Here is a 22454-nt window from a genome sequence, read left to right on the forward strand (position 1 = left end):
CTGTCGCGTTCGAAGGCTGCTCTAAGAGAAACAAACAGCTTTCGACAGGATTTAATTGGATTTCTTCGGCTTTCCTTTTGAAGCGAGTAAACACTAAACTTTAGTTTCTGAATCTAGGAAGTGGGCTCCTCTGCCGCTTCCACTTTCACTGTCTTGAGACAGGAGTCGTGCCCACTCCACGGAGTACTCCCTCCGTTGTCACGTGTCACGCCACCAGACCTCCAGTCGCTTGTTCGTGCCATCCCCCCTGGCGCGAATGTCCTCTCGCTGCCGCTTCTCGTGGTCTTCAAGTCTCTCTGGCGCTTCTCTTTGCCGCCACTGAGAAAATCCAGCATGACCGACAGAGTTGTCGTAAGAGGCTTCGTCGCGATGCGCTGTAGCCGTAGCACTGAGTACTCCGTCGTCCTCTCCGGAAGTCCACAAAGAGAGCGTGCCCTCTTCTGTCACACCGTGAATTTGGCTCTCTATCCACTCACACACAAGGAAAAAGGGTTATTTGTTCTCAAACGTTTGTGGGAACACAAAATGTAACAGCGCCCCCATGCTGCATCTCTATGGATAGGGTGATAAGAGAATAAATACCAGGCACTCAGGCGCTTGTTTGTCGACGAAAAGAGTACAAAAGAAAACGTACTATCAGGACTGTGCAAAAGATCGATTATGCTTCAGATTAGTTTCTTAATCTTTACCCTAATGAAAAAGCCATTTGTTTGAGAAATTTATTTTGCCCGATAAATACATATGTATCATACAAGATATATAAGAACATATAAAAACCATATAAGATATATAAGAACATGTAAGAACCATATAATAAACTTATAAAGACTTCTCACAAGTTTCTTATAGGGTTATGATATGTTGTTATATGACTTATACAGTTCTTTTATAGTTCTTACATGGTTCGTATATGTTCTTAAATATCTTGTATGATTGACATGTGCTTATTGGACAAAGAAATATCTCATACAAATTAGATTTTTCAATAAAGTAATCACTATTAAAATTATTAACGGGTTAAACGGCCGTACTCCAAATTAAATTTTGAGGAGAATGTTGTAACGCCTGCTTACTGCTTGGCAGTCAGTGGTGATGTACGTTAACGTTCCCTGTAGTTGGCATCAAGGGTGAGTGTAAGATTTAAAGTAAACTGTATGAATAATCAGGTTTTATCGCTCCCTCCTGTTTTGTTTTACTGGGCCGTCCGTGCAGCGTCAAGAGTTTTAAAAAAGCTGTTCATCGGGCCATTGGTGACATAGCAAGACGTATAGTAAAACAATACCATTAGAAGCGAAAGTTTGCAGGCAAGCTGGTTAGAAAACATCATGGTCTAAACCTTGAGACACAGAGACAGAATAATATTTATCTGTGCATCAGGGTTTACATTCTCAAATTCTGTCATATTCTGTTGAGATAACATGAGCCGTTAAATCGATAATTCATAGGATTAAAGGGTAATGATTAATCGGTTTAAAAATGCTGATCCACGCCCAGCCCTATAGACGACCTATCGCAAATTATTTGAAAGTAAGGTTGTGCGAAAATTCGAATTCGAACCGAATAATGATTGTCGGAATAATTCGATTCGATTGTCAAATTCCTTACATTCGTTTTTTTTTGTGATTCGATACACACAAGATCAATACTGCTGTCACCAAATCGCATGTATTGAAGAACGTCGTCTATATTGTGAAATTGTCCTCAGAGAAATGTGTTGAATTTAAATCAAGCCTGCACACAAAAGCTTAGGCTAACGAACCATTCCGACAGAAATTAGTTCGTTTCCTATGTTGCGCAAACGAAGCGGAATTTTAGGTGCGCTCAACCAAAACATGCAAACCCCGCACGTCAATATTCTGAAATCAATGATTCTGCGTCACATATGCATTATTATGAGAGAAATGATCGAATACAGATAGCAGCGAATTTGAACCAGCTCCTGAAAACTAGTCGGCGTCGGGCGAAGTGTAAGGGCTCTAAAAAGGTATGAGAGTTAATAGATCTGAAGTATAGAATCCGCCCAGGTATAGTAAGGAAGTCCTCGTTGCGCACATTGCGTGTCAGGTACTATCGGGGAAAAATGAAATGCGAACAGAGGAGCGCGTGGCTCGCGGTACAGGCTGCGCCGCCTGGAAGTGATCCTAGGGGGGAGGGTGCGTGGCCTACTTCGATGTGTTCACGCCCCTCGATTGGTGCTCCCCCACAGCTTCGGCAGTGCGCCTCTCAGTGCGCTGAAAGCTGCCACCGCTATCTTTGCCTGCTCGGCGAGTGCGGTGAGCTTTTTTGCACCGCACGCGCTGAGCCAGCAAAGATAGCGGTGATAGCTTTCAGCGCACTAAGAGGCGCACTGCTGAAGCTTGGGGAGCGCAGAGGGAGGGGCGTGAGCACGTCGGAGTAGGCCACGCACCCTCGCTCCTAGGCTCACTTCCAGGGGGCGCAGCCTGTACCGCGAGCCACGCGCTCCTCTGTTCGCATTTCATTTTTCCCCGATAGTACAATTGGATACCGAGCTTTCGCTGCGATCTTTCCAGTTTTTGTCCTAATTGGCTCTCACCGTGATTCTCAAGAAAATAAACTCACAAACTTTTTTCACATTGAGAGCGGCACAAGTCGCTTCCAAAAGTGTTCACCACGCTGCGAATCTACTCGCGACACGTGTATGGCCGACATGTCCATCAGCTGTGTCTTCTTTTTTTTTTTTTTTTGTATTTCAATATCTTCAAGGCGCGGGGGTGTTACAGAATGGAGTGGTAATAAAACATAAATCAAGTGAATACTGCTTATATGAAATAGAACAACATAAAAGAACCAAAGGCGGATTAATCAGAAAAAAATATGCTTCAATGGCAGATTCATTATTGAGTGGATCTGTTAAGGTGGCGATCGAGGTGGTCAAGTGGTTTCATTCGTTGCTTGTTTTAGGAATAAATGAAAAACCTACATGTTAGTGCGACAGTGAGGGAGACCTATTTTATGACTTTCGTCCCCACGGGATGACAAGCATGAAAGTTCTAAAAGCAGCTCGCTCTTCAGTGGTTGATTTTAATGATAAATCCTATGAAGAAAAGGCTAGTCAAGACAATTTTCTGCGTAGTGCAATATGTGGAAGATTTCAAAAAGCTTTCGTTAATGAAACACTTGATCTACGATGGTAGTTAGACAAAAAAAAAACGTGCACCACGATGTTGAGCCGATTTTAGGTTATTAGTAAGGAAGATTAGGCTTGGATACCATACCGCAGAAGGGCACTCAAGTTTGGAACGGACAACAGTTTTGTAGAGCAGGAGCTTTAAAAGTGAAGGCACCATAGGAACGTTTATGATATAAAAAAGTGAAAGCCGTCTACAACTCCCTGTAACGCCGAATTCGAGCGCAGCTCTTGAGGAGGAGGATCGAAGGGTATTGAGAGGAGGGTATACCCCTCCTCCCTCCTCCTCACCCTCCTCCTCCCCTCGTTCTTCAATCTCTTTCGGAGGGGGGGGGGGTCATGTGACTTCGGGGGATCATGTGACCGGGGGGTCACGTGACCCCGGGGGGGGGGGGGGGGACTCGCGTGGTGCATTATGGGACATTTCCCATAATGCACCGCGCGGTTACGCCGACGCCGACGCCGCTCAAGCCGGAAACGGGCGCCTAAGAGCTGCGCTCTAAAATTAAATAGCGCAAAGGTTAGACGAAGGACAAGGGACAGAACATGTAGACAGGACAAGCGCTAACTCACAACTGGCGTTTTAATAGAAAAGAAGAGAAGGAAGCGGCATATAAATACATCAAAAAAAAGGAAGAAAGATGATTTATAATAAAAGGACAAAATTGAAAGGTATAAGCAAAAAGGAAAGGAAAGAAAAGAAAAGAAAGGGAACAGGGTAACTAAATTAATTCCGGGGAATATATTGAAATTAAGAAAAAGACTATAGCTTAAAAAAAGAAGTTGAAAAGACCAGAAATTCCCGCTGAATCAACCTCAAGTTGGCAACCGAAGGTAAAATAATTTTTTGGCAGTTAAAGCCTCCGATAGGGCACTCAGACGAGCGTCGCATTTTCCTTGATGGTTACAAGAAACACAAGCGGAACAGAGTTTTGAAGACCAATTACAACGGCTTGCGGCTTCTGGCTTCCAAGTACCACCTTGGTTGAGGCAGTTGAAAGAATGATCAGCTCTCGAAAAGGAAAAGAAAAAAACTAAATTCCCAAGGCAGCGCCCTGCAGTGATACCCTACATTCACCAGGTGTCACACAACATGAAAAAAGTGGCGTCTAGATATAACATCCTTGTTTTATTTTCAGCACCAAACAAGCCCAAGAAACTGTGCCCAAAGATAAATACTCCTCAAGCTCGACAAGTTCGTTGCACCATCAAAAAGAAGCAAAAGTATGTACCTTGCCAAAGCCAGGTAATTTATGAAATACTATTCACATGTGGCAAGATATACGTCGGTCAGACAGGCCACTGCATCAACACCAGGTTGCGGGAACACGCCACCTCACTCAAATCAACTCCAGCGGGGCATCTCGCAGTATATGAGAGTAAATGCCAACCGATCCTGACAAAAACCAAGATCCTTTGAAGGTTCCGAGATAAAACTTCACGAGAAATATACGAGGTCTTTACCATCAAGGAAAAGGAAGACGCTTGTGTGAGTGCACCACCGGTGGCATTAACTGACAAAAAATTATTTTACCTTCGATTGCCAACTTCAGGTTAATTCAGCTGGAATTTCTAGTCCTTTACACTTCTTTCTTTAAGCTTTAGTCTTTTCCTTAATTGCGATATATTCCCCCGAATTAGTTCAGTTACGCTGTTCCCTTTCTTTTCTATTCTTTCCGTTTTGTTTATAGCTTTTAATTTTCTCCTTTTTTATAAATCGTCTTTTTTCCTTTTTTTCATGTATTTATATGCTGCTTCCTTCTCTTCTTTTCTATTAAAACACCAGTTGTGAGTCAGCGCTTGTCCTGTCTACATGTTCTGTTCGTTGTCCTTTGTCTGACCTTTGCGCTAATTAAGTTTATATCATGCATATCCAACTGGCCCACCTCAATATCCTAGCAGAAACATTTAGACGTAAATACCCAAGCATTTGATTAGCGTTGTTTAAAATATAGGTGATACGCGTCTGCCAGGAGAGCTTAGCGGTGATATGGACACCTAGGTACTTGTAGGACACCTAGGTACTTGTAGGACGTCAGCACAGTTCCTACAATGTTATAGCTAGAATAGTTTTGACAGTTAGCATGCCGGGAGATGGGCATTGCTTTGCTTTGATTAGTATTAAAATGAATTTTCCACGTGTTTCACCAAGTAGAAATTTTGTTAAGCTCAGACTGAAAGATTGAATTTATCGGCAGTAAAGGATATAACACGAAAATCTAAACGGTCATCAGCAAATAATTTAATGAATGAGTTGAGAGAGTTAGATAAATAATTTCTGTAAATAATAAAAAGCAGGGAGCCGAGAACAAAGCCTTCCGGCACACCAGAGCCGACCGCGCAAGGGGAAGAGTAAAAATCATTAGCAGTTCGAATTGGGCTCTGTTAGACAGTTAGATCAAATTGTTCGATCCAACCAATAATGTTCCCATCTATGATTAGCTTGCTTAACTTTAACGCTTCTCACTGCTTTGATAGTTCGTGTAGCCTCTTTTCTTTCCGCGTCCTTGGTAGGAGAATGCACACGTAGGGATTTTGTTTTCACGTATGAAGATTTGGCTTTGTTTTGTGTTGTGAACATTGTCAATAAATATTTTGTATCTGTATTTTTTTTTTCGATTCGATTTCGAATCTTCGGCCTCTATTCGACACTATTTAATTAGAATTCGATTCCAGTTAAAGTTTCTGTCTTCGCACACCCATGATTGAAAGTGATAGCGACGAAAACACTAGAAATAGGGCTACATTTTAAAGTTAAATGCATGTAGTTTATCTTGGCGTGGCGCGCAAGGTTTAGAGAGTACCCAAGACGTGAAGTGCGGGAAATTATGAGCCTTATTTTTACGCAATCTTCATCAGCTGTAACAATTGTGTGGTCGTCTATTTACTGCATTTTTAACTCCTCTAGTGCCTTCCACACGCCATACACGTTCCAGAATTCGCACGAAAAAAGAACATTTAAAAGGAAACAGACACAAACGGTGGACAGTGCAACACGCTATATGTTCACGCTTCTGCAGTATCAGTTCGATGTCTAAAAATAAGCGCGGAGGCGCAAGGAAAGTACTACGTGATGAGGAGACAATTGGCATACAGCTTAGAGCAGCTTCAAGTAAAAAAAGACGAAGAAAAATAATGCTCAGGCATCTAGACTAAACACGAGGAGTAAGCCATCGGAAGGCAAGAAGTGAGAGAAGTGGTGGTCCGAACAAACGCAGACATTAATGGCCATTTTATCGCCCCACTGCCATTACCTCATTTTTCAAACCTACCGATTTCGTTCTGGCTCCTCAGCTTCGCATCATACCCACTTCCTTCCTTTTGCTGCGTTCCCGCTTTCCTCGGACATCTCCGATTTCTTGCCTTTAACACTATTTGTTTCATGGACGCGCTTGCACCAGTGGGCGTTGCAGACACTTCAATTGCCTCCTCGCAGCCCTCGCTTCCTAAGTGCGCGTGTAGTGCTTTATGTGTGAGCGGCTCAGTTCCGTGCTTTTGTTCCAATTTTACTCGTTTTTTTCCCCCTTGCTTTGTTTTATCAAGCGATCTGCCACGCTGCAAAGAAAACAGGATTCGTTTGGATAACTCCGGCCCTACCCGGGAGATTATATTCGAAGCAAGGGTTAAAAAAAAGGGCTAACGAGAAAAAAACAAAAACAGGGAGACCAAGAAAAGACTCCCCACAAGGCTCCCAAGAATGGCGAAACAGGAGGAGGAGGAAACGATTGAGGGGGTGTGGGCCGACTGCAAAGGCGAGAGGTATGGACAATAAAAGGAATCACTCGCCCGGAAGGTGATGGCAAGCTACCATACTGTTTACTGCTTCACGTCCAGAAGACGCGGTGCTGTAAATCTTTTACTCGTTTATTTCTTTTTACCTTGGTCGATCCCGTCGCGGAACCTATACTTCTCTATCAGGTTTTATCAACGGTTTTATAGGTTGTGTTTCTCATTGTTTATAAAGCGCCCTCAATATATCCCCTTGTAATATTATAATACGTTTCATACTATGTATTATCATCCTGGTTACTCGGCTTAGCGCAAGTCCACGTGCACGGCACTTTAACAATAGCGACAGGAACAGCAGCAGCTGCTGCTTCAGCAGCGGAAAAAGGTACTTTCATAATCTTTAATAATTAAGACACCAACCTTGAGTATAATCAGGGACGAGTGGCCAGACGCTGTTTGCTGCCTGCAGCCGCTGCTGCTGCTGAGTGCCAAACCCAAATCGTGTCGGCCGTTTGTCTCGCTAGGTGCCGCCTCGATGCCTCGCTTATCAGAAACCACGTGAAGATGACAGGGGTAGTTTTGGCTAGGTGTCAATGAACAGAAGAGCCAAGTAGCCTTCCGCTTGTTGTCGCTCGCCGATGGCGAATTCAATCGCCGAGTGAAGGCACCGATTGCACTGTGGCGTCAACCCCTAGGGCAGTCCGGAGCAAGTGGTCTGACATGGCTGGCTCTGGACCGCCGCTGCTATCGTGTCGACGGGTGCGTTCTTTTTCACCCCACTCCTTCGAAATCTACAAGATTTCTAGAGGCCATAACTGAAAATGATTTCTACAATATTTTATGATTCTATTGCACATATACAGTACTAGTACACGAGCATATAAATATAACTGCGAATGTAGCACTCGTTGAGAGGTGGCTGTTAGATGAAAGTCGTTTGTTTTGGATTCTCCGTGGCTATGCACTTTTGGCATGTAGTACACCAGAAGACATTTGTGCCTTAATGCAGTTCAACCCCTCCCAACCTCGCAATAATGTACATATCATAAATACACACCCAAACAGTCTTTCTGGGGTGTACACGAGGTAAACAAATATACGTGCACGTGTATTTTGATCTTTGATGAAACCATCGTGTTAAGATATTGAATTTGATAAGAAGCTCAGACCACGCTCAAGATCAATATTCATGTTCCTGGCAGAAGAAGCCTCGTCGTATGGAAATATCACTTCGTCGTTCCTTCTTTACTTTATTTACAAGGCTACCAAGAATGCCCAGCGAGCCAGCATTGTATGCGGCGGAATGATTCATGAGACATCGTCAAAACGAGACGCGTGCGAACACGCGCAGTAGGTTCCCGGCGCAGAAGTTTGGCAACTGGCCAACTGACCAAGCTCTCCTAAACTCGACTGCGCTATACTTGGTTTCACCTTACGTTCAGACGCCGCCGACGCTACGAGCTCATGTGAGCATTCAGACAGTGTAAGAAGCGCACCCCAGCATGGTGTTCATCATATTTCTCTACGTACCCCTATAATCGTTGAACCAATTATAAAAACCTATTTATTAGCGCTTTCGACTCTGCTTAATAGTTCCCATTACCTGGTAGCGTCGGTTGGGTCTGAACTAAACCTGTATAGGTCATGTTTGACCCACAACGAAGGCTCGCGAAATCGGAGTTTGGCTTTGGTACGAATGCACCTCTGCGTTAAAAACGCAGGTTTGTCCTTGCAATGCGTCTCTGTAGACGGCGTAGAAATGTGACATCGTTTTTTGTCTAGTTGAGGGCTTGACTTTCTAGCCATAATAGAACGTCGCTGTTCATTCGGCGTCTCTTTGGCAGGTCGAGCACGGTCACATTCAGCACATCGCCGCTTCCGTTCATCTATCGGCTCTCCAGTCCACGTTTTTTTTTGTTTTGTTTTTTCTCTCGTGAAACATTGTGTACACTGCGACCCGCTCACGTGTGTGATAAGAAGAGGAACATGGCACGCATACCTTACTTTCCCGCCCATGCGCGTCCGTTTCGATCAAAGTAACGATACCACATTTCAAATGTCTCGGCTATAAGTAGGATGGCTCATGAACCGCAAAAGAGCATCGAAGCCATAAACGAGTCCCCTTGTCCCGAACGGCAGGTCGGCAAGCCCTCCGAGGTGGACCTGTCCGGCGGCGCCCCTGCAGCGCCGAGCAAGCAGCAGCTGGCCCTCCGCGCCCCGCCCCCGTCGCCCGTGGGGGCCTCGTCGGCCGCTCCGGGGGCCGCCCAGTGCCCCTCGTCGGTCGGCCCTCAGGGCATGCTCGTGGCCAACAACACGAGCCACAGCCACCTGGCGGCGGGAGGCTGCCCGGACCCCCGGCTGGTGGCTGCCACCCTGCCCCCCAAGGTACCGCCCAAGCCCCCGGTCAAGGCTCTGCCCGAGGCGCAGCCCCTGCTCGCCGCGCAGGGTGCCAGCGCCACCCTGGGCAGGGTCGTGCTCAGGGGCGCGCACAACAACAAGATGCACGACGGCGTCGTGTGAGCTGCCTTACCTTTCCACTTGGTTTCACCCGGAAGTTTCGGACGCTTGGAGACTGATGCGTCGAATGTTTCTCGGAACCCACCACTTTCTTAACACCTAAAGAAACCTGACTAAGCGCAATCTACGCTAACCTAACCTAGCATGTTCTAAGCTAAGTTGATTTAACGAGAACTGAGCTATCAAACCTACCATAAGCTATCCTGCGACGCACATGCCTACTCAAACCTCATCCAATACCGTCCGCCGCACAATCTACCGCGACTTAAGCTAAGCGAACCTAACTAAATGTTACCTGAAGTAATCTGATTCACATTAGGCTAAATTAAGCTACCGAACCTACCCTGAGCTATTCTAGCGTTGAATAACCTAGCCCAACCTAATTACATTCAGATATTCTCAACAAAGTGTCGTCTACGGTTTGAAGTATTCGATTTCATACAAGCAATGGAAGCGTTTTAGTGTCGCAAAGACCGACGTGGTCAGTCGATTTAGAGAAGGTTCTGCTGTTAGTTTAGGAGCTTTTTATGCTCCTTGAACCTTTGTTTTTTATTGCCTTAGAAAGCATTGATTTCTAAACAAAAAATTCAATTTCGCAGAGTAGAACGTAACTGAAAGGCTGCTTGTAGCGCCCTGTAGCCGTGTTTCCTTGACTCCTTGATACCCATAACCAAGAAGCATCCTCTTTAAAATATATTCACCTGCACAATGTTTTTTCTTTAAAATCCCGTATTAATATTAACATTTTTTGCCTAACGTTCAAGACTCAGCACAATTTTCCACCTTAAGAAACTGGACAAACCTTTGAGAAAATATTTGAACTTTGCTGTACTACTAACCTTACTAATCTCAGCCTTTTTGCGTGAATATCGTAGCATCTACACGACAACATATGCCTGTACCCTAATATCTCAAAAGCATCAGGGAGCTAGGTTGAGCCCAAGATTTTTATATCTCCACCGCTAGCTTTTGCTCTATGTGCGCTGAACTGAAATTTTCGGCACACACAAGCACTAAGTATGCGATCGACTGAATTTCGAGCGATGTAATTGTGACTCTAACATAACGTATTTACACACATAAACTGTAAACTAAGCTTGACGTTTAGTTTAGCAACAACCTTCTAAAAGTTCAGCTTGCACCTTGATACCTGCAGGCAATGGATCGTAATAACGGTTCAAATAACCAACTACTTTGTAAATGTTCTGAATAGGTATTCTACGTCACCTAATTCTCCAACAGCAAAAGTTTTGAAACTTGTATCTTTAGCGAGGCGCGGATGAGGTTTAAGAGCGATATCTGTAATGGGTTCTTTCCACCACTCTATTTTACGTCCGCTGTTGAAGTTGTAGTTGATTTTTCAGTTTGTGTTGGGCGTCCGACGTCGTTGTTTCCCAATTCTTGAAAAAGACCGCCCGCAGCCCGCCGGAATCGAAACTGGCTCCGCTGCGTGCGAAGAGGAAACGTTACCACAGAGAAACGCCACAGCGCTAACGACCCAATTTACACTTAGGTTGTTTGTAGCACCAGATGCGCCATGCACGCGCTTTCGGGAAACAAATAGCCGATAAAAAAAAATGCCGTAGTAGCACTGTCAATGCCAAGAACTCGTGCCGAGTGACGTGCCTTCACGATCTCCGGAACAAAAAATAAACAAACCGATCTGAGCAAAATGGTCAGTTGTATATTTCCTTATGAACACTTTTGTTCACGCACCCCAAGGTTCGTGAACCAGACGCCGATGCCCAATCACTTCGGCGTGACGTGTAGCAGCTCTCGCTGCGATTGCACAGTGAATTACCAGAGGTCAACTTAATTTTGTTTGCTTGACATGGGGTTGACCAGGTTTGGAGTACAGTTTGGAGAAGATGAAGACGGGAGGAGGAGAGGAGGGAGGGGAGGAGGAGGGAGGGAGATGAGAGGAGGAGTATGGCGGATGAGCGGAGGAGGAGGAGGAAGAGGAGGAGGAAGAGGAGAGAGGAGCAGTAGGAGGGACGGAGAGCAAGTGAGGAGGAGGGAGGAGGGGTATATCCTCCCCTCAGCACACTTCCTTTCTCCTCCTCAAGAGCAGTGCTCGAATTCGGCTTTACAGGGTGTTGTAAACGTCTTTCTTTTTTTTTTCTTTTTTCTTTTTGCTTGAGATGAGGTCGACGAGGTTTGTAGTTCAGTTTGGAACATTGCGCGTATTGGCAGGCTACAAGACAATAGCTTCTGCCTTGATAGATTGCAAATAAAGAACTTTGTGCCCTAAGCTCACAAAGTAACTTAACTATATCAGGAACCCTTTGATATAAGTACCATTATATTCACAGCACACAAAAATAGACGTAGGCATTTATAATCAATCGTGCTTATTCGCGCATATTCATTATGTCATTTAGGTAAATGCTGAATAGCTGAAAAGTGCATTGCCCTACGGCGCACTTAAATTCACGCCTTGAAACAAATTGCAATAATCACTAACTAAAATGCCCTATATCCCTGTTCACAAAAAGAATGTACAAGCAATAAAACTGTATCACCTACACCCTAACTACGACGGTTCCTCCGAAAGTAAAATTTTCTATTCTATCCGGTTCGTCTCGATTACACACGCGGCTGTTGGCGGTAAGTCCGTAGAGCTGTAACCTTTTCGCTAGTAGCCATTACACTTGGTGACCGTGCGTCACGTGGCAGCAGAGGAGCGGTGTGACAAAATGGCATCTGATATAGACGTGGCTACGTTTATTGAACAATGGACATTAGGACAGTGATGCATGGGTGGCGCTTTGCATGATTCGTGGCAGCGACGTGGAAGAGAAGCCACGTTGAGGACCGACAGCTGTCACTGCAAAACAATGAGCATGTAACCCGCTCAATTAGACGAATTGTCGACTTACGACCAGGGAAATTGTACCAGAAAAAGCTACATCGCAACCTCGTATAAGCAATAGGCTCGAATTTCCAGAGTCAGACCAGAGAAAAAAGGATCGCCTCTCTTGCAGCAAAATGACCTAAGGCCTCACACCAGTTTGTAGACCGCGCAGCACATTGCCAATCTTAGCAAGACTGTCCTACCACACCAACCATGCAGACCGCATTTGGCACCTCGTGGCTGTAATTTCTTCGAAGCCATGGAAGATATACTGCATGGAGAAAATATTCCTAGCATCGATGTCGTCATGCGGGCTGTGAAGCCGTGGTCATCTCTCTCCGTACAGTTTCCTACCTGCGTAGCATAAAGCATATTGTTCATATAGCTGGCAAAAATATATAGCCAATGGCAAAAATATATAGACAATCACAGAAATGTATCGCCAAATAAGAATATAGGTTGTGGCAGCTGTCAATGTACACTCCAAAGAAATCTTGTCACGTTGTTTCTATATGATGTAGTTTCCAAGGAAATAGAACCATTACTTTCGGAGCGGCCATCGTAGGATTTTATTTTCTCGGAGTTTAGTTTTTTTTTTTTTTTTAATTTCTAGCACGTCTTTCCAGAAAAATTTTACCATACATTCAATGTTTCTTTCAGTTTATTTTGGTTAGGCATCCAATTCCAAGACATCTTGAGCTTAATCTTGCTCTTTTTCCAATTTTTCAAAATAATGAGAAAACAAATGGTACGCAGAACCTCAGATGTTTAGAAATATATTCTAAAAGTACTTTGTACCTGAACAAGTTTTCTTTGTTTGGATCAAAGAGTTATTATGATGTACGCAAGAGGTTCCACCGGCGCTAGTGTCTATGCGACCTCGGAAAGGAGGGGGGGGGGGGGGGGGGGGGGGGGTGCAAATTGAAGCAGACAGCAACCAGTCTACTTCTGCTGTGCTCCTCAGCATTCCGCGAGCATTTTGTCTCTTCGCTGTAGAATAACATGAAACAATTTAGATATTTTTATCATACCGAATGATATATACCATTATTAACATTGTAAAAGTGCAATTGCTTTAGTCAGCGCATTTTTCTTCTTCAGTGCACGATGTTTAACTTCGCTATATTTCATTTCCAAATCTCCGTTCCACAGCAAGTGGGTAAAAACAACCGAAGATTCTAAGCAAAATAACAATTGAAAGAATTATAGAGGATGATCAAGGCTCGCCAGAATTTCGATGACGGTTATATATTGCGAATATGCCAGTCTTGTCATTACATAAAAATGATCCCCTCCTGCATCCTTACGAACGGTTCAAAACATTCAAAACGCAAAATAATAAAATATGTGGACTATGAAAAGTGTCTCTTTTTATTCTCTTCTCTGCCGGGCAGCCTTTATCGGGCACTTGTTATCAAAGATTTCGACCGTGTGGTTGATGTTTTTTTAACATAGAACAAGGATATTCCCACACAGCATGAAGAATAAAGCAGCACTTATTCAAGATCGGGTAATGTTGAGTGGCCTTAAATTAATTTTCATCGTTGATGAACAGGGAGTTACTGATTCAGTGTTACTGCGTAGCTCCTCACGTCTTTCTTAGTTTTACAGACGCCCTTCGTTCGTTTAACACGTGTATCCAACATGCTGAAAAGCACCAACGTCCTGTTCGCGCTAACAGTGTCAGACAGTGCACATAAATATGTGTATATACCAAGCCATTTTAGCACCGCTTTTAATGCAATTATTTGAAAGAAAAACATCATCTGACCAATTATTTCGTCTGCCTGACTGCGAAAGGCTCCAAGGTATCTAGTCCGTAGGCATTATTCGGACTATTTGCGCTTATAATTGAGCGCAAGAAGAAAATGCACTCACGTTTTTCCACAGTCAGTTTTTGACTTGTTGCTGTCTACTTCAATTTGCCGCAGCACACTAGGGCCAGTTGGCCCTCTAGCGTACTTTATATTAACCCCATGGTTTGGATCTACTCTTCGCGACAGTGTTAACGTAAAAGGGCGATTGCTGTTCTTTTTTTTTCCTTGGAATGAGTGCGCTGTCATCGAAACTACTACTAGTGTGGTGCAAAGTATTTGATTAGGGCACAAACCCAATTGACAAAGTTTTCACGAGAGCTCATACCCTTGTAGTGTAAATAGAAAAATGCTACAACGTCGTGTGATCATACTAACGGTTTAGCGCAGTGTACCTTTGCCCGGGACTTATTTTAATGAAGGGATATGTCCGCATTAAACACGGCTTGTGCAGCGGAAAGCAGAAAAGGCTTGTTTTCACGGTTTTCAAAGTTAACGTGCGCATACAATTTCTGCGAGGACATCAGTCACTCTGACTTCCGCAGAACCATCACGGCTCTCCCCCTCGCCTCCTCGCTACTGCATTGTTATTATTTGTTTTCGGGAGGTTTGGGATGGCCAACGGCAGCCAAGGCCTCGACTGACAGCCAGCACAATGGGTGGGGGGCTTCGTTCTAAGACTTACGTCATGAGCCCGTACGAAGGACATAAGCAGGTCATGACGCTTTCCCCTCCGACAGAAAATTTCCCTAAAACAAACTGGAAGCGAGGGAGGAGCCTCCCCTTCTGTCCGGCACAAGCCGTGTCCTGTGTGGAGAGCCGTTAACCTAGCACGCGCAGAAATGATCTTTCGAGTGTCCCGTGATGCTAACGCGGGGTGTCTTCCCTTCCACACGGCGTTCCGGCGGAGGGCAGCGAGATGGCCATGTCGGACTTTGACGAGGCGTCGGTGCACCACAACACACCGCCGCCGCCGCAGCAGCAGGAGAGCGTCTGCATCATGCAGTGGAGGAAGCCCGTCTGACAGTGCGCCCACGCGGGTATGTGCACTTCTGCACTCTAAACCAGGTTCTTTTCACTTAGAGGAAATTTCTTTAGAATATCCCACCCCCCCTTCCCCAGCAATCAAAGTAACACCCCTCTTAAATCAGAGGGACGGGAACTCTCTCAAGGTCCATCCTCCCTTTTCCAGAAAAACTTCGTCCCCGCAAATTTACAAGGAAAGTGCCCCCTTAAATTTCTGAAGTAGAAGTTTTGCCATAAATGTCCCTTTGAATTTGAGCTTGAATTAGCAAGAAACTGTTTCCCCGTTAAAAAAAAAAGAAGGAAAAGAAAGAGGCGCGCCTTTAGTACCAAATCACTACAAACAAAGCAATTAGCAAATACAATGTATTAGGGAAGACACAAATTGTTACTTGCGACGGTCTAACCACATGCTTTAACTGTTCGATGATGCCAAAATAATATTTATTTTTTTAAATATTTTATAACAATATTAATTTACAAAAACGCTATCCTCTTACTAAGCGCCCCTTTGTGACACTTGTCTAAAGTTTACGAACGTTGAACGCCAGACCATCAATTCTACGCTTAATAAGGACCTCCTCCTTCCTCCGAAGATCATTGAAAAGTCATCCTTGTGTCTGACCTGCTTTCACTCACTGGGCCACCGATCACCCACTGCATAGTTCAACTCCTCCGAAACAGAAACAGTAACCTACGTATCAGTTTGTAGCCTATATGCGATGATACTGACCTAGCGTGTTTTTATTTGCTACCCTTTTACGACAAGAATATCGAGGGTCAAAAATATTTCCTATTTTGAGTCATTCCTTGCCAAACATCCCAGACCGTAATACCGACCATTCCCGAGTTCTTAAAAAAATATAATTGTAATGGTTTGCTAGGTTTGCTAGATTCCATGTAGACTTCAACCAAGCATGTTTTCGATAGAAAATAATAATTCTCACGTGACCGCATTCTGGAATTTCTGCACTTAAGCTGAAATATGTATCAGGTATGAGTATCTTCGGCACAAAAGTTTGCCCGCAATGCGGCGGGCGCGCGAGGATCTAATGCGGGGCCAGGGCACGGGGCGCAAACGCGTGGTGAGGGAGCGCCTTAGTTCAGCCATGGCGGCCTAAGCCGCCGAACACCGGGCTTGAAGAAAAAAGCAGTCATCCATCACGATTCGGCCCCTTTCTCCGGTCAAGCGATGGACGAGAATACCATAAATGGCGCACCAACGTGGGGCTTGCCGCTTGTCTGAGGCCGATTCGAGCAGCGTTACGATAGGATGTCCCTGTACCGGCAGTTCCCGATAAACGAGAATCGGGTTTTTTGCACGAGTGAATGAACCAAGCGCCGCGGAAAGCTCGAATTTCCTGAGAATGTGACGCTGGCGGTTCGGATAGGAGGAGAAAGTTTGAGAACATGACGTCACCAGAACCAAAAGACAATTGAAAAAAATTAAATTCTCTCTGAGCCGACATCCCACTAAGCCTAACATTGCCAAAACAAGGAATGACAATGTGGGAGCCTGTAGTATCGATTTCAGTGAAATAACTTCTCAGCAAGACAGGAAACAATGTCCTCTTTCTTGCTGAGGAGTGGTTTTCACTGAAATCGATGCTACATACTGCCACAGTGATATTTCTTGTATTAACGATTTAGGCTTAGGTGGACGTCGGATCATAGAAAAATTTTGTTTTTCTCAATTATCGTTTGATCAAGGTAACGTCATGTTCTCAAACTTTGGCGTCCTATCCGAACCGACAGCGTCACATGGTCACGAAGTTTGAGCTTTCTGTTGTGCATAGTTTATTTATCCGGGCCGAAAAACTCGGTTCTCGTTTCTCGGAATCTCCCTGTACATGCTCGATAGAAGGGGAATGTGCAAGCTCACCAAGAACCAGACGATCAAGGAAACCTTCCAAGGTTTCCTTGATCGCACAGGGTATGCAGGAGCAGGCTTGCGCAACCTGCTCCTGCATACCCTGTGGCTTTCTCAAGAGACGTCTAAAAGGGTGACATTCTGGGAACCCTTTCCACAATACGGACCCAAATCCGATGGGAGAACCAGACTGTCATCTTGCTGCAAACCCTCTCAAGAGCGACACCGAGGAGCTCAAAGACGCCGTGGAAGGACAACGTCAACAACCAAAAGGACACCCAGCGCGCAAGGGGCAAGCCCGGGGCCAAGGCACGGGGAACGAGCGCGTGGCGAGGGAACCCGGCAGTTCAGCCATGGCGGCGTAAACCATCGAACACCGAACTCGCAGTTTAATGATGTCTCCATCGTGGTATGGCCCCCTTCTACAGACAAGCGGAGAGCGACAATACCGCAAAGTTGAATTTGAAAAAGGAAAATGTACATTATAAAAAAATCTACATTATCTGCATTACCGCGGTTGTTTTGAAATACTACGCTTTGACTGCTCTCTTAATTGTGCGGTGTAAGAGTTCATTGCATGAAAACAATTTTCAGGCTTGGTTTTGCTCGAGTAAACAAACACAAAACGAGACATGCTGAGCATTGAAAACAGAAAGTCCTGTTGACATTAAAGGCACCTTAAAAAAAAACAAAAAAAAAACGATTCGTGCTCTTCTTTGCTGCAATAGTTAACGCTTATGCCCGAGTCCCACCAGAGCGACAAACAGAAACAAGAGACAAGCCTCAAACCAGAGTCTTTCGCGATTTGACAAGCTTTCTAGAATAAAGGAGGCTATGCTCAAACAGGAGCATCATGCACACGAGGGTATCATTGGCCGGCTTGCAAACACTCGCGCTTACGTCACGAGCACCGAACGACTACACTACAGAGTTCTAGAGAGTTGTAGTGGCAAGAGCGGCGGCCGCCCCGAGAATATTTTGCGCGTAGACGATACCATGGCGCTGCTCTTCTGAGCCCTAGGAACGCGCCCCCGTCAACCTCGTCGTCGGCGCTGCTCTGCGTGTGCTACTGTAGTTCGACTGGAGCTTTCCGCGACGCGGAACAACTGCTAATGTGAAAAATTGTTGGTCTCCTGTTGGACTAATGTTTCTGTAGTTTGTGCTCTCCTTCACTTCGAATGTTCGCGTGTTTTGACAGAGGTTATGTTATTTGTGCTGCGGCCTAGTCGCGCGACCCCGTCTGCCCCGTCGTCGGCGCTGTTCGGCGCGTTCTACTGAGGTTCGACTGGATCTTTTCGCGAAGCGGAACAATTGCTAATATGAAAACTCGTAGTTCTGCCTTTGTACGAATGCCTCTAGAGTGTGTGCTATCCTCTACTTTCAATATTCGCGTGGCGTGTTGTGTTTTTGAGGGAGATTATTTTATTAATATCGACTGCCCCTTTTCAGTACTGACAGGTCGTTCAGCAAGCTATCACTTGGGCTGCACGCTTAATAGCTGCGAAAGACACCACGATATAATGATATAACAAGAAGAAATAGCCTAATAAATCTAATTAAATCTCGTACTTTTTAATGGTAAGCGGAACAATAAACTGGTGTATTGTTTTTTGTTGTCGTGATGCGGATGCGGGGACCAGCGTTGTGTAAGGCAAAAGGCCAAGCGGGTTTGGGAACGACCAAGGTGCCACTGCAACTGGCGAACATATAGAAAGTTGTCTTTTGTGGAAGGCAGTCTCTGAAGAAAAATACCTCGATTGAGAGTACATGAAGCATTAAAATACAATATGAACACAAACTTCACCAACTCCCAACAGGAAAAAACATATTCTAAACGGTCTGGTTTATGACCTCTGGTTTATGACCTCTGAAAAGTGGTAATGCAATTCATCAGCGAGCAAGTAATACACACAGCAAGCACATGACAGTTACCCAGCAACATATTACGCCCAAAGACTACAAAATAGCCATACTATATTGAGGCATAGATTTCTAACCTCTTCGCCATTGGCGATGTGCACATAGTCCCGAAGCATAAGGCGCGGTCCCAGATGTCTCTCGCACACCGCTGATGTCTCGGCGGGGCGTTTATCTTCTCGTTTAAGATTTTGTTCCCACTGTAGTCTGCGCGACTTCTCCTTTGGCACACGAAACAGGGACGCCTTACGATCGCTGGTGCTCCGGCTGCCCTTGTTGTCCGGGTAGCCCGACTTGCATACCGGCGCGAAGCAGTGTGTTTCCGTCTTTTTCCTTGCATTCATGACCGAGACGGCAACGAGCAGTGAAGACTCCTCACCACTACACCACAAAGAAAAGTGCTACGGTGCTACGTTCGGGAGAAGCGAACCGCCCCAGCCTCGCCTTCTTTTTCGCTCATCTGCCATCTGCCACCATTTCTCCTAGGTCCCGGAACTCCAGCGCCACTCGCGGCCATCTACGTCGACCGTCTTCACTTGGCCCATTCTAAGCGGGCGCCACTCTTGCCACTACAACCTCTAGAGCACTGTAACTAAACGCTTGCCATGGGTACCATCGCGAGTATGGTCCATGTGTTTGACACTTTTCTCTGTCGTTTGTTTTTGTTCGCCGCTCTAGTGGGACACGATACAGCAAACAGACTTCTAAAAATAAAATATCTAAATTCCCAAAACTGAATTTTACCTAAACTTGGAACCCAAATGAATCCCAGAGGTATTTCTCGTAAAACTATGCGTGTCAACCCATTAGGCATATCAGGGTCTCACTTCGTAAATGAACCAATTTCATCAGTGTCAAGTTCATTTCAGGCAAGAAAAAAATCTTTAGGATACAGTAGTGTGCCTTCACTGCACAACAAACACGCAGGAGCCTCTGGGAAATTCGGAACGTGCCACAAGCTTTCGGGCCCCAAGCACATTGGGTCTGCGCGGTGTATCGGACGCACCTTGAACTCCTTTTTTGTTGAGTAAGTTTTAGTAACACAATACGTGTATTACTCTCTGAGCCTTAAATCAGGTCGAGAGATCGAGCGAATTGACTTCGATCAGAAAAAGAGAGTTTCAGTCATTCCATAGATCCAGCGCATTTTCGAGGGACTGGAAAGAAATCTCCACGAGATTCGGTGTGATTGTTGTTGTTTTTTTCCGCCGGCAGCAATCTGAGCACAGTATGCACCGTAGTGAACAAACGCGCAAGCGAAGTGGGTCGTACGACTCGCAGCGGGTGCAGCGTCAAGCACGAATGAATTTCGTTCCCTGCGTAAGAAGCGCGGTTCACAAGATCCCGTTTTCCTGCTGGCGCTCATATATAGGACAGACTAAATATACGATTACGAGAACACCAGGTTCATTGAAAGAAACCGCTTACTCACACCTCGCGATGCGTTGATGAGATTGCGCATGCCACCGCCTTTTCTCCAACACGACAATGATGTTCCGACAGAAGGACCAGGTACCCCGGGAAATCATGGAGACATACTGCAAGGTGTCACAAAAATATTAACAGGGTTTTTCATTTTTTTTTTTTTTTTTTGACCGCAAAAGTAAATTAGGCATTGCCGAACGCTCATTTTCCGCCCAAAGGTTGCGCTAGAGGTCACAGCCAGATGCCAAAGTTTCAACCCGAACGGACTCCTTATTCAAAAGTTTTAAGTGATTTTCTGAAAACTTCAATGGGACAATGGAGCCCATTTTTGCCCGTTTTCGGTTTCTGGTGTCCATAGAGCCCCATGTATTCGAAAACTCTGTCGGCCTCCATTTTCCCATTGAACTTTTCAGAAAATCACTTATAACTTCTGAATAAGGCATCGGATCGGACTGGAACTTTGGCATCTGGTAGTGACCTTTAGCGCTACCTTTAGGCGTAGAATGAGCGTTCGGCGATGCCTAGTTTACTTTTGCAATAAAGCAAAAACTGTATTTGTTTTTTCACCTTGTATATATATCACACAAAACAAAACCTTGTGTGTGAGCCAGCCGACAGTGACTTTGACGAACCGCGAGATTAGCTTTTTTGGGCTTACGATAGCACGGCTAGTTCCGTCTGTATTGAAAGAAGAAGATCTCAAGACCACGGATTGACATGCACCCGCGGGAGCGGCAGAAATATATGCATCTTTTTCGTTTCATTGGAATCAGTTGCTAGTCAGCGCTTGTCTTGTGTTTTCACCTCACGGTCCTTGTCCTAGTCGAGCCGTATTTAAATGTGAACTCTTACCAACTAGCCAACTTGTCCATCTTACTAAGTTTAATTTCTTCTAAAAGGGGATATTTTGGACGTTCTCAAGACTTTGAACATATTCCTTTCGTTTTATCATCCTTCATCGTTGTCTGCGCCTGCAAGGCAAAAGCCGCTTCCTGGTACACAAGATCTACATGCCTTCCGGATTTACGAGTAATCTGCGGATGGATGGTCCCGTCTCCGTCTCATTCTGGCAGCCCACGTCGAATTTTGTGCTCTGAGTGGTAGCAGCAAATTCCGCTTCTTTAAGCACTGCCTTCGCATCGCCTGTTCCCGTGGGCTTAGTCACCATCTAGCTTCCTGCCATTTAAAAAAAAAAAGCCAATAACATCTGCTTAAGTTGCTCAGTTTTTTTGGAACCAGGTACGCTATACCTTTCCTCCCAAGGAGAAGACCACAGCTAAAAAGGTAAAGTCGTCATTAGCGGGGATCATGATGTCTCAGACGCAAGACTACAGATTCTTTAAAAAAAAGGTCCAAAGTTTTGCTTCGAGGTTGTACTAAAACAAGTATACAATTTGGCCATGTCCAGGTGCATTTCACGAACTGCACCTGAGGAAGACAAACCAAGGTGTGTTGCTTATTGCGTAGATGTCTTGTGGAGATGTGGAGGCAGGCGCCCGAAACCCGAACGCCTTCAGCCTGTTGTGTACTTTCTCACGACCAATAGTATGAGCATACTTTTGTCCGACAGGGACAAAAGTATGTAATCATGCTTGAAGGCACGGTCTTTGAAAAAAGCAACAACTGCAGTATTAAAGAATTTCAGAACGGTCCCCGGTCGTCCAGTTAGGGTGAAAGAACGAACCATCAAGTTTCTCTACCAACATAACCCGACCAATGATGCTGCAGGGGCCAAGAAGGGGAGAAATCTCTCTTTAGAGGTATTTTTCGCGGCATAAACCCACGAACCAGGAAGCCCTTTCCGTACCATGGTGTCAGAGCGGGACACATGGTTAAATGCAATGTCGGGATATATTCAAAAACACCTTTTTTATTTCATTTATTTATTTATACTACTGGTCCTTGTTCAGGACCATTGTAGGAATGATTACATTCATGAGGTTGCAAAATAGCCATCAAATAAACAAACAAGCAAAATAACCAAATGACACTAATATGTCACGAAAGTAAAAACATGAAATCAAACACAAGCAAAATCTTCACGCAACATTGAAATGTTTCTGTACTGAATCAAGAAATAAAATTGGGGAACTAGAACTCGTTATTTCAGCGGTTAAGTTATTACAATCTTTGAAAGTGCGAGGAAAAAATGAGCAT

General features: G+C 44.9%; 1 protein-coding gene across 1 annotated transcript in view; it reads left to right on the forward strand.

Moving 5' to 3' along the window:
- Positions 1–9397, forward strand: part of LOC8040819 (neuroligin-4, Y-linked) — a 245611-nt gene extending 236214 nt beyond the window's left edge. Inside the window, exon 9 of the mRNA XM_040214702.1 lies at positions 9017–9397. Within this exon, the coding sequence (XP_040070636.1) occupies positions 9017–9397 (381 nt within the window). The remainder of the gene's footprint in view (positions 1–9016) is intronic.
- The last annotated feature ends 13057 nt before the right edge of the window (positions 9398–22454 follow it).

Source organism: Ixodes scapularis, unplaced genomic scaffold, assembly GCF_016920785.2.
Source record: "Ixodes scapularis isolate PalLabHiFi unplaced genomic scaffold, ASM1692078v2 PGA_scaffold5__190_contigs__length_132052651, whole genome shotgun sequence".
Taxonomy (NCBI): Eukaryota; Metazoa; Arthropoda; class Arachnida; order Ixodida; family Ixodidae; genus Ixodes; species Ixodes scapularis.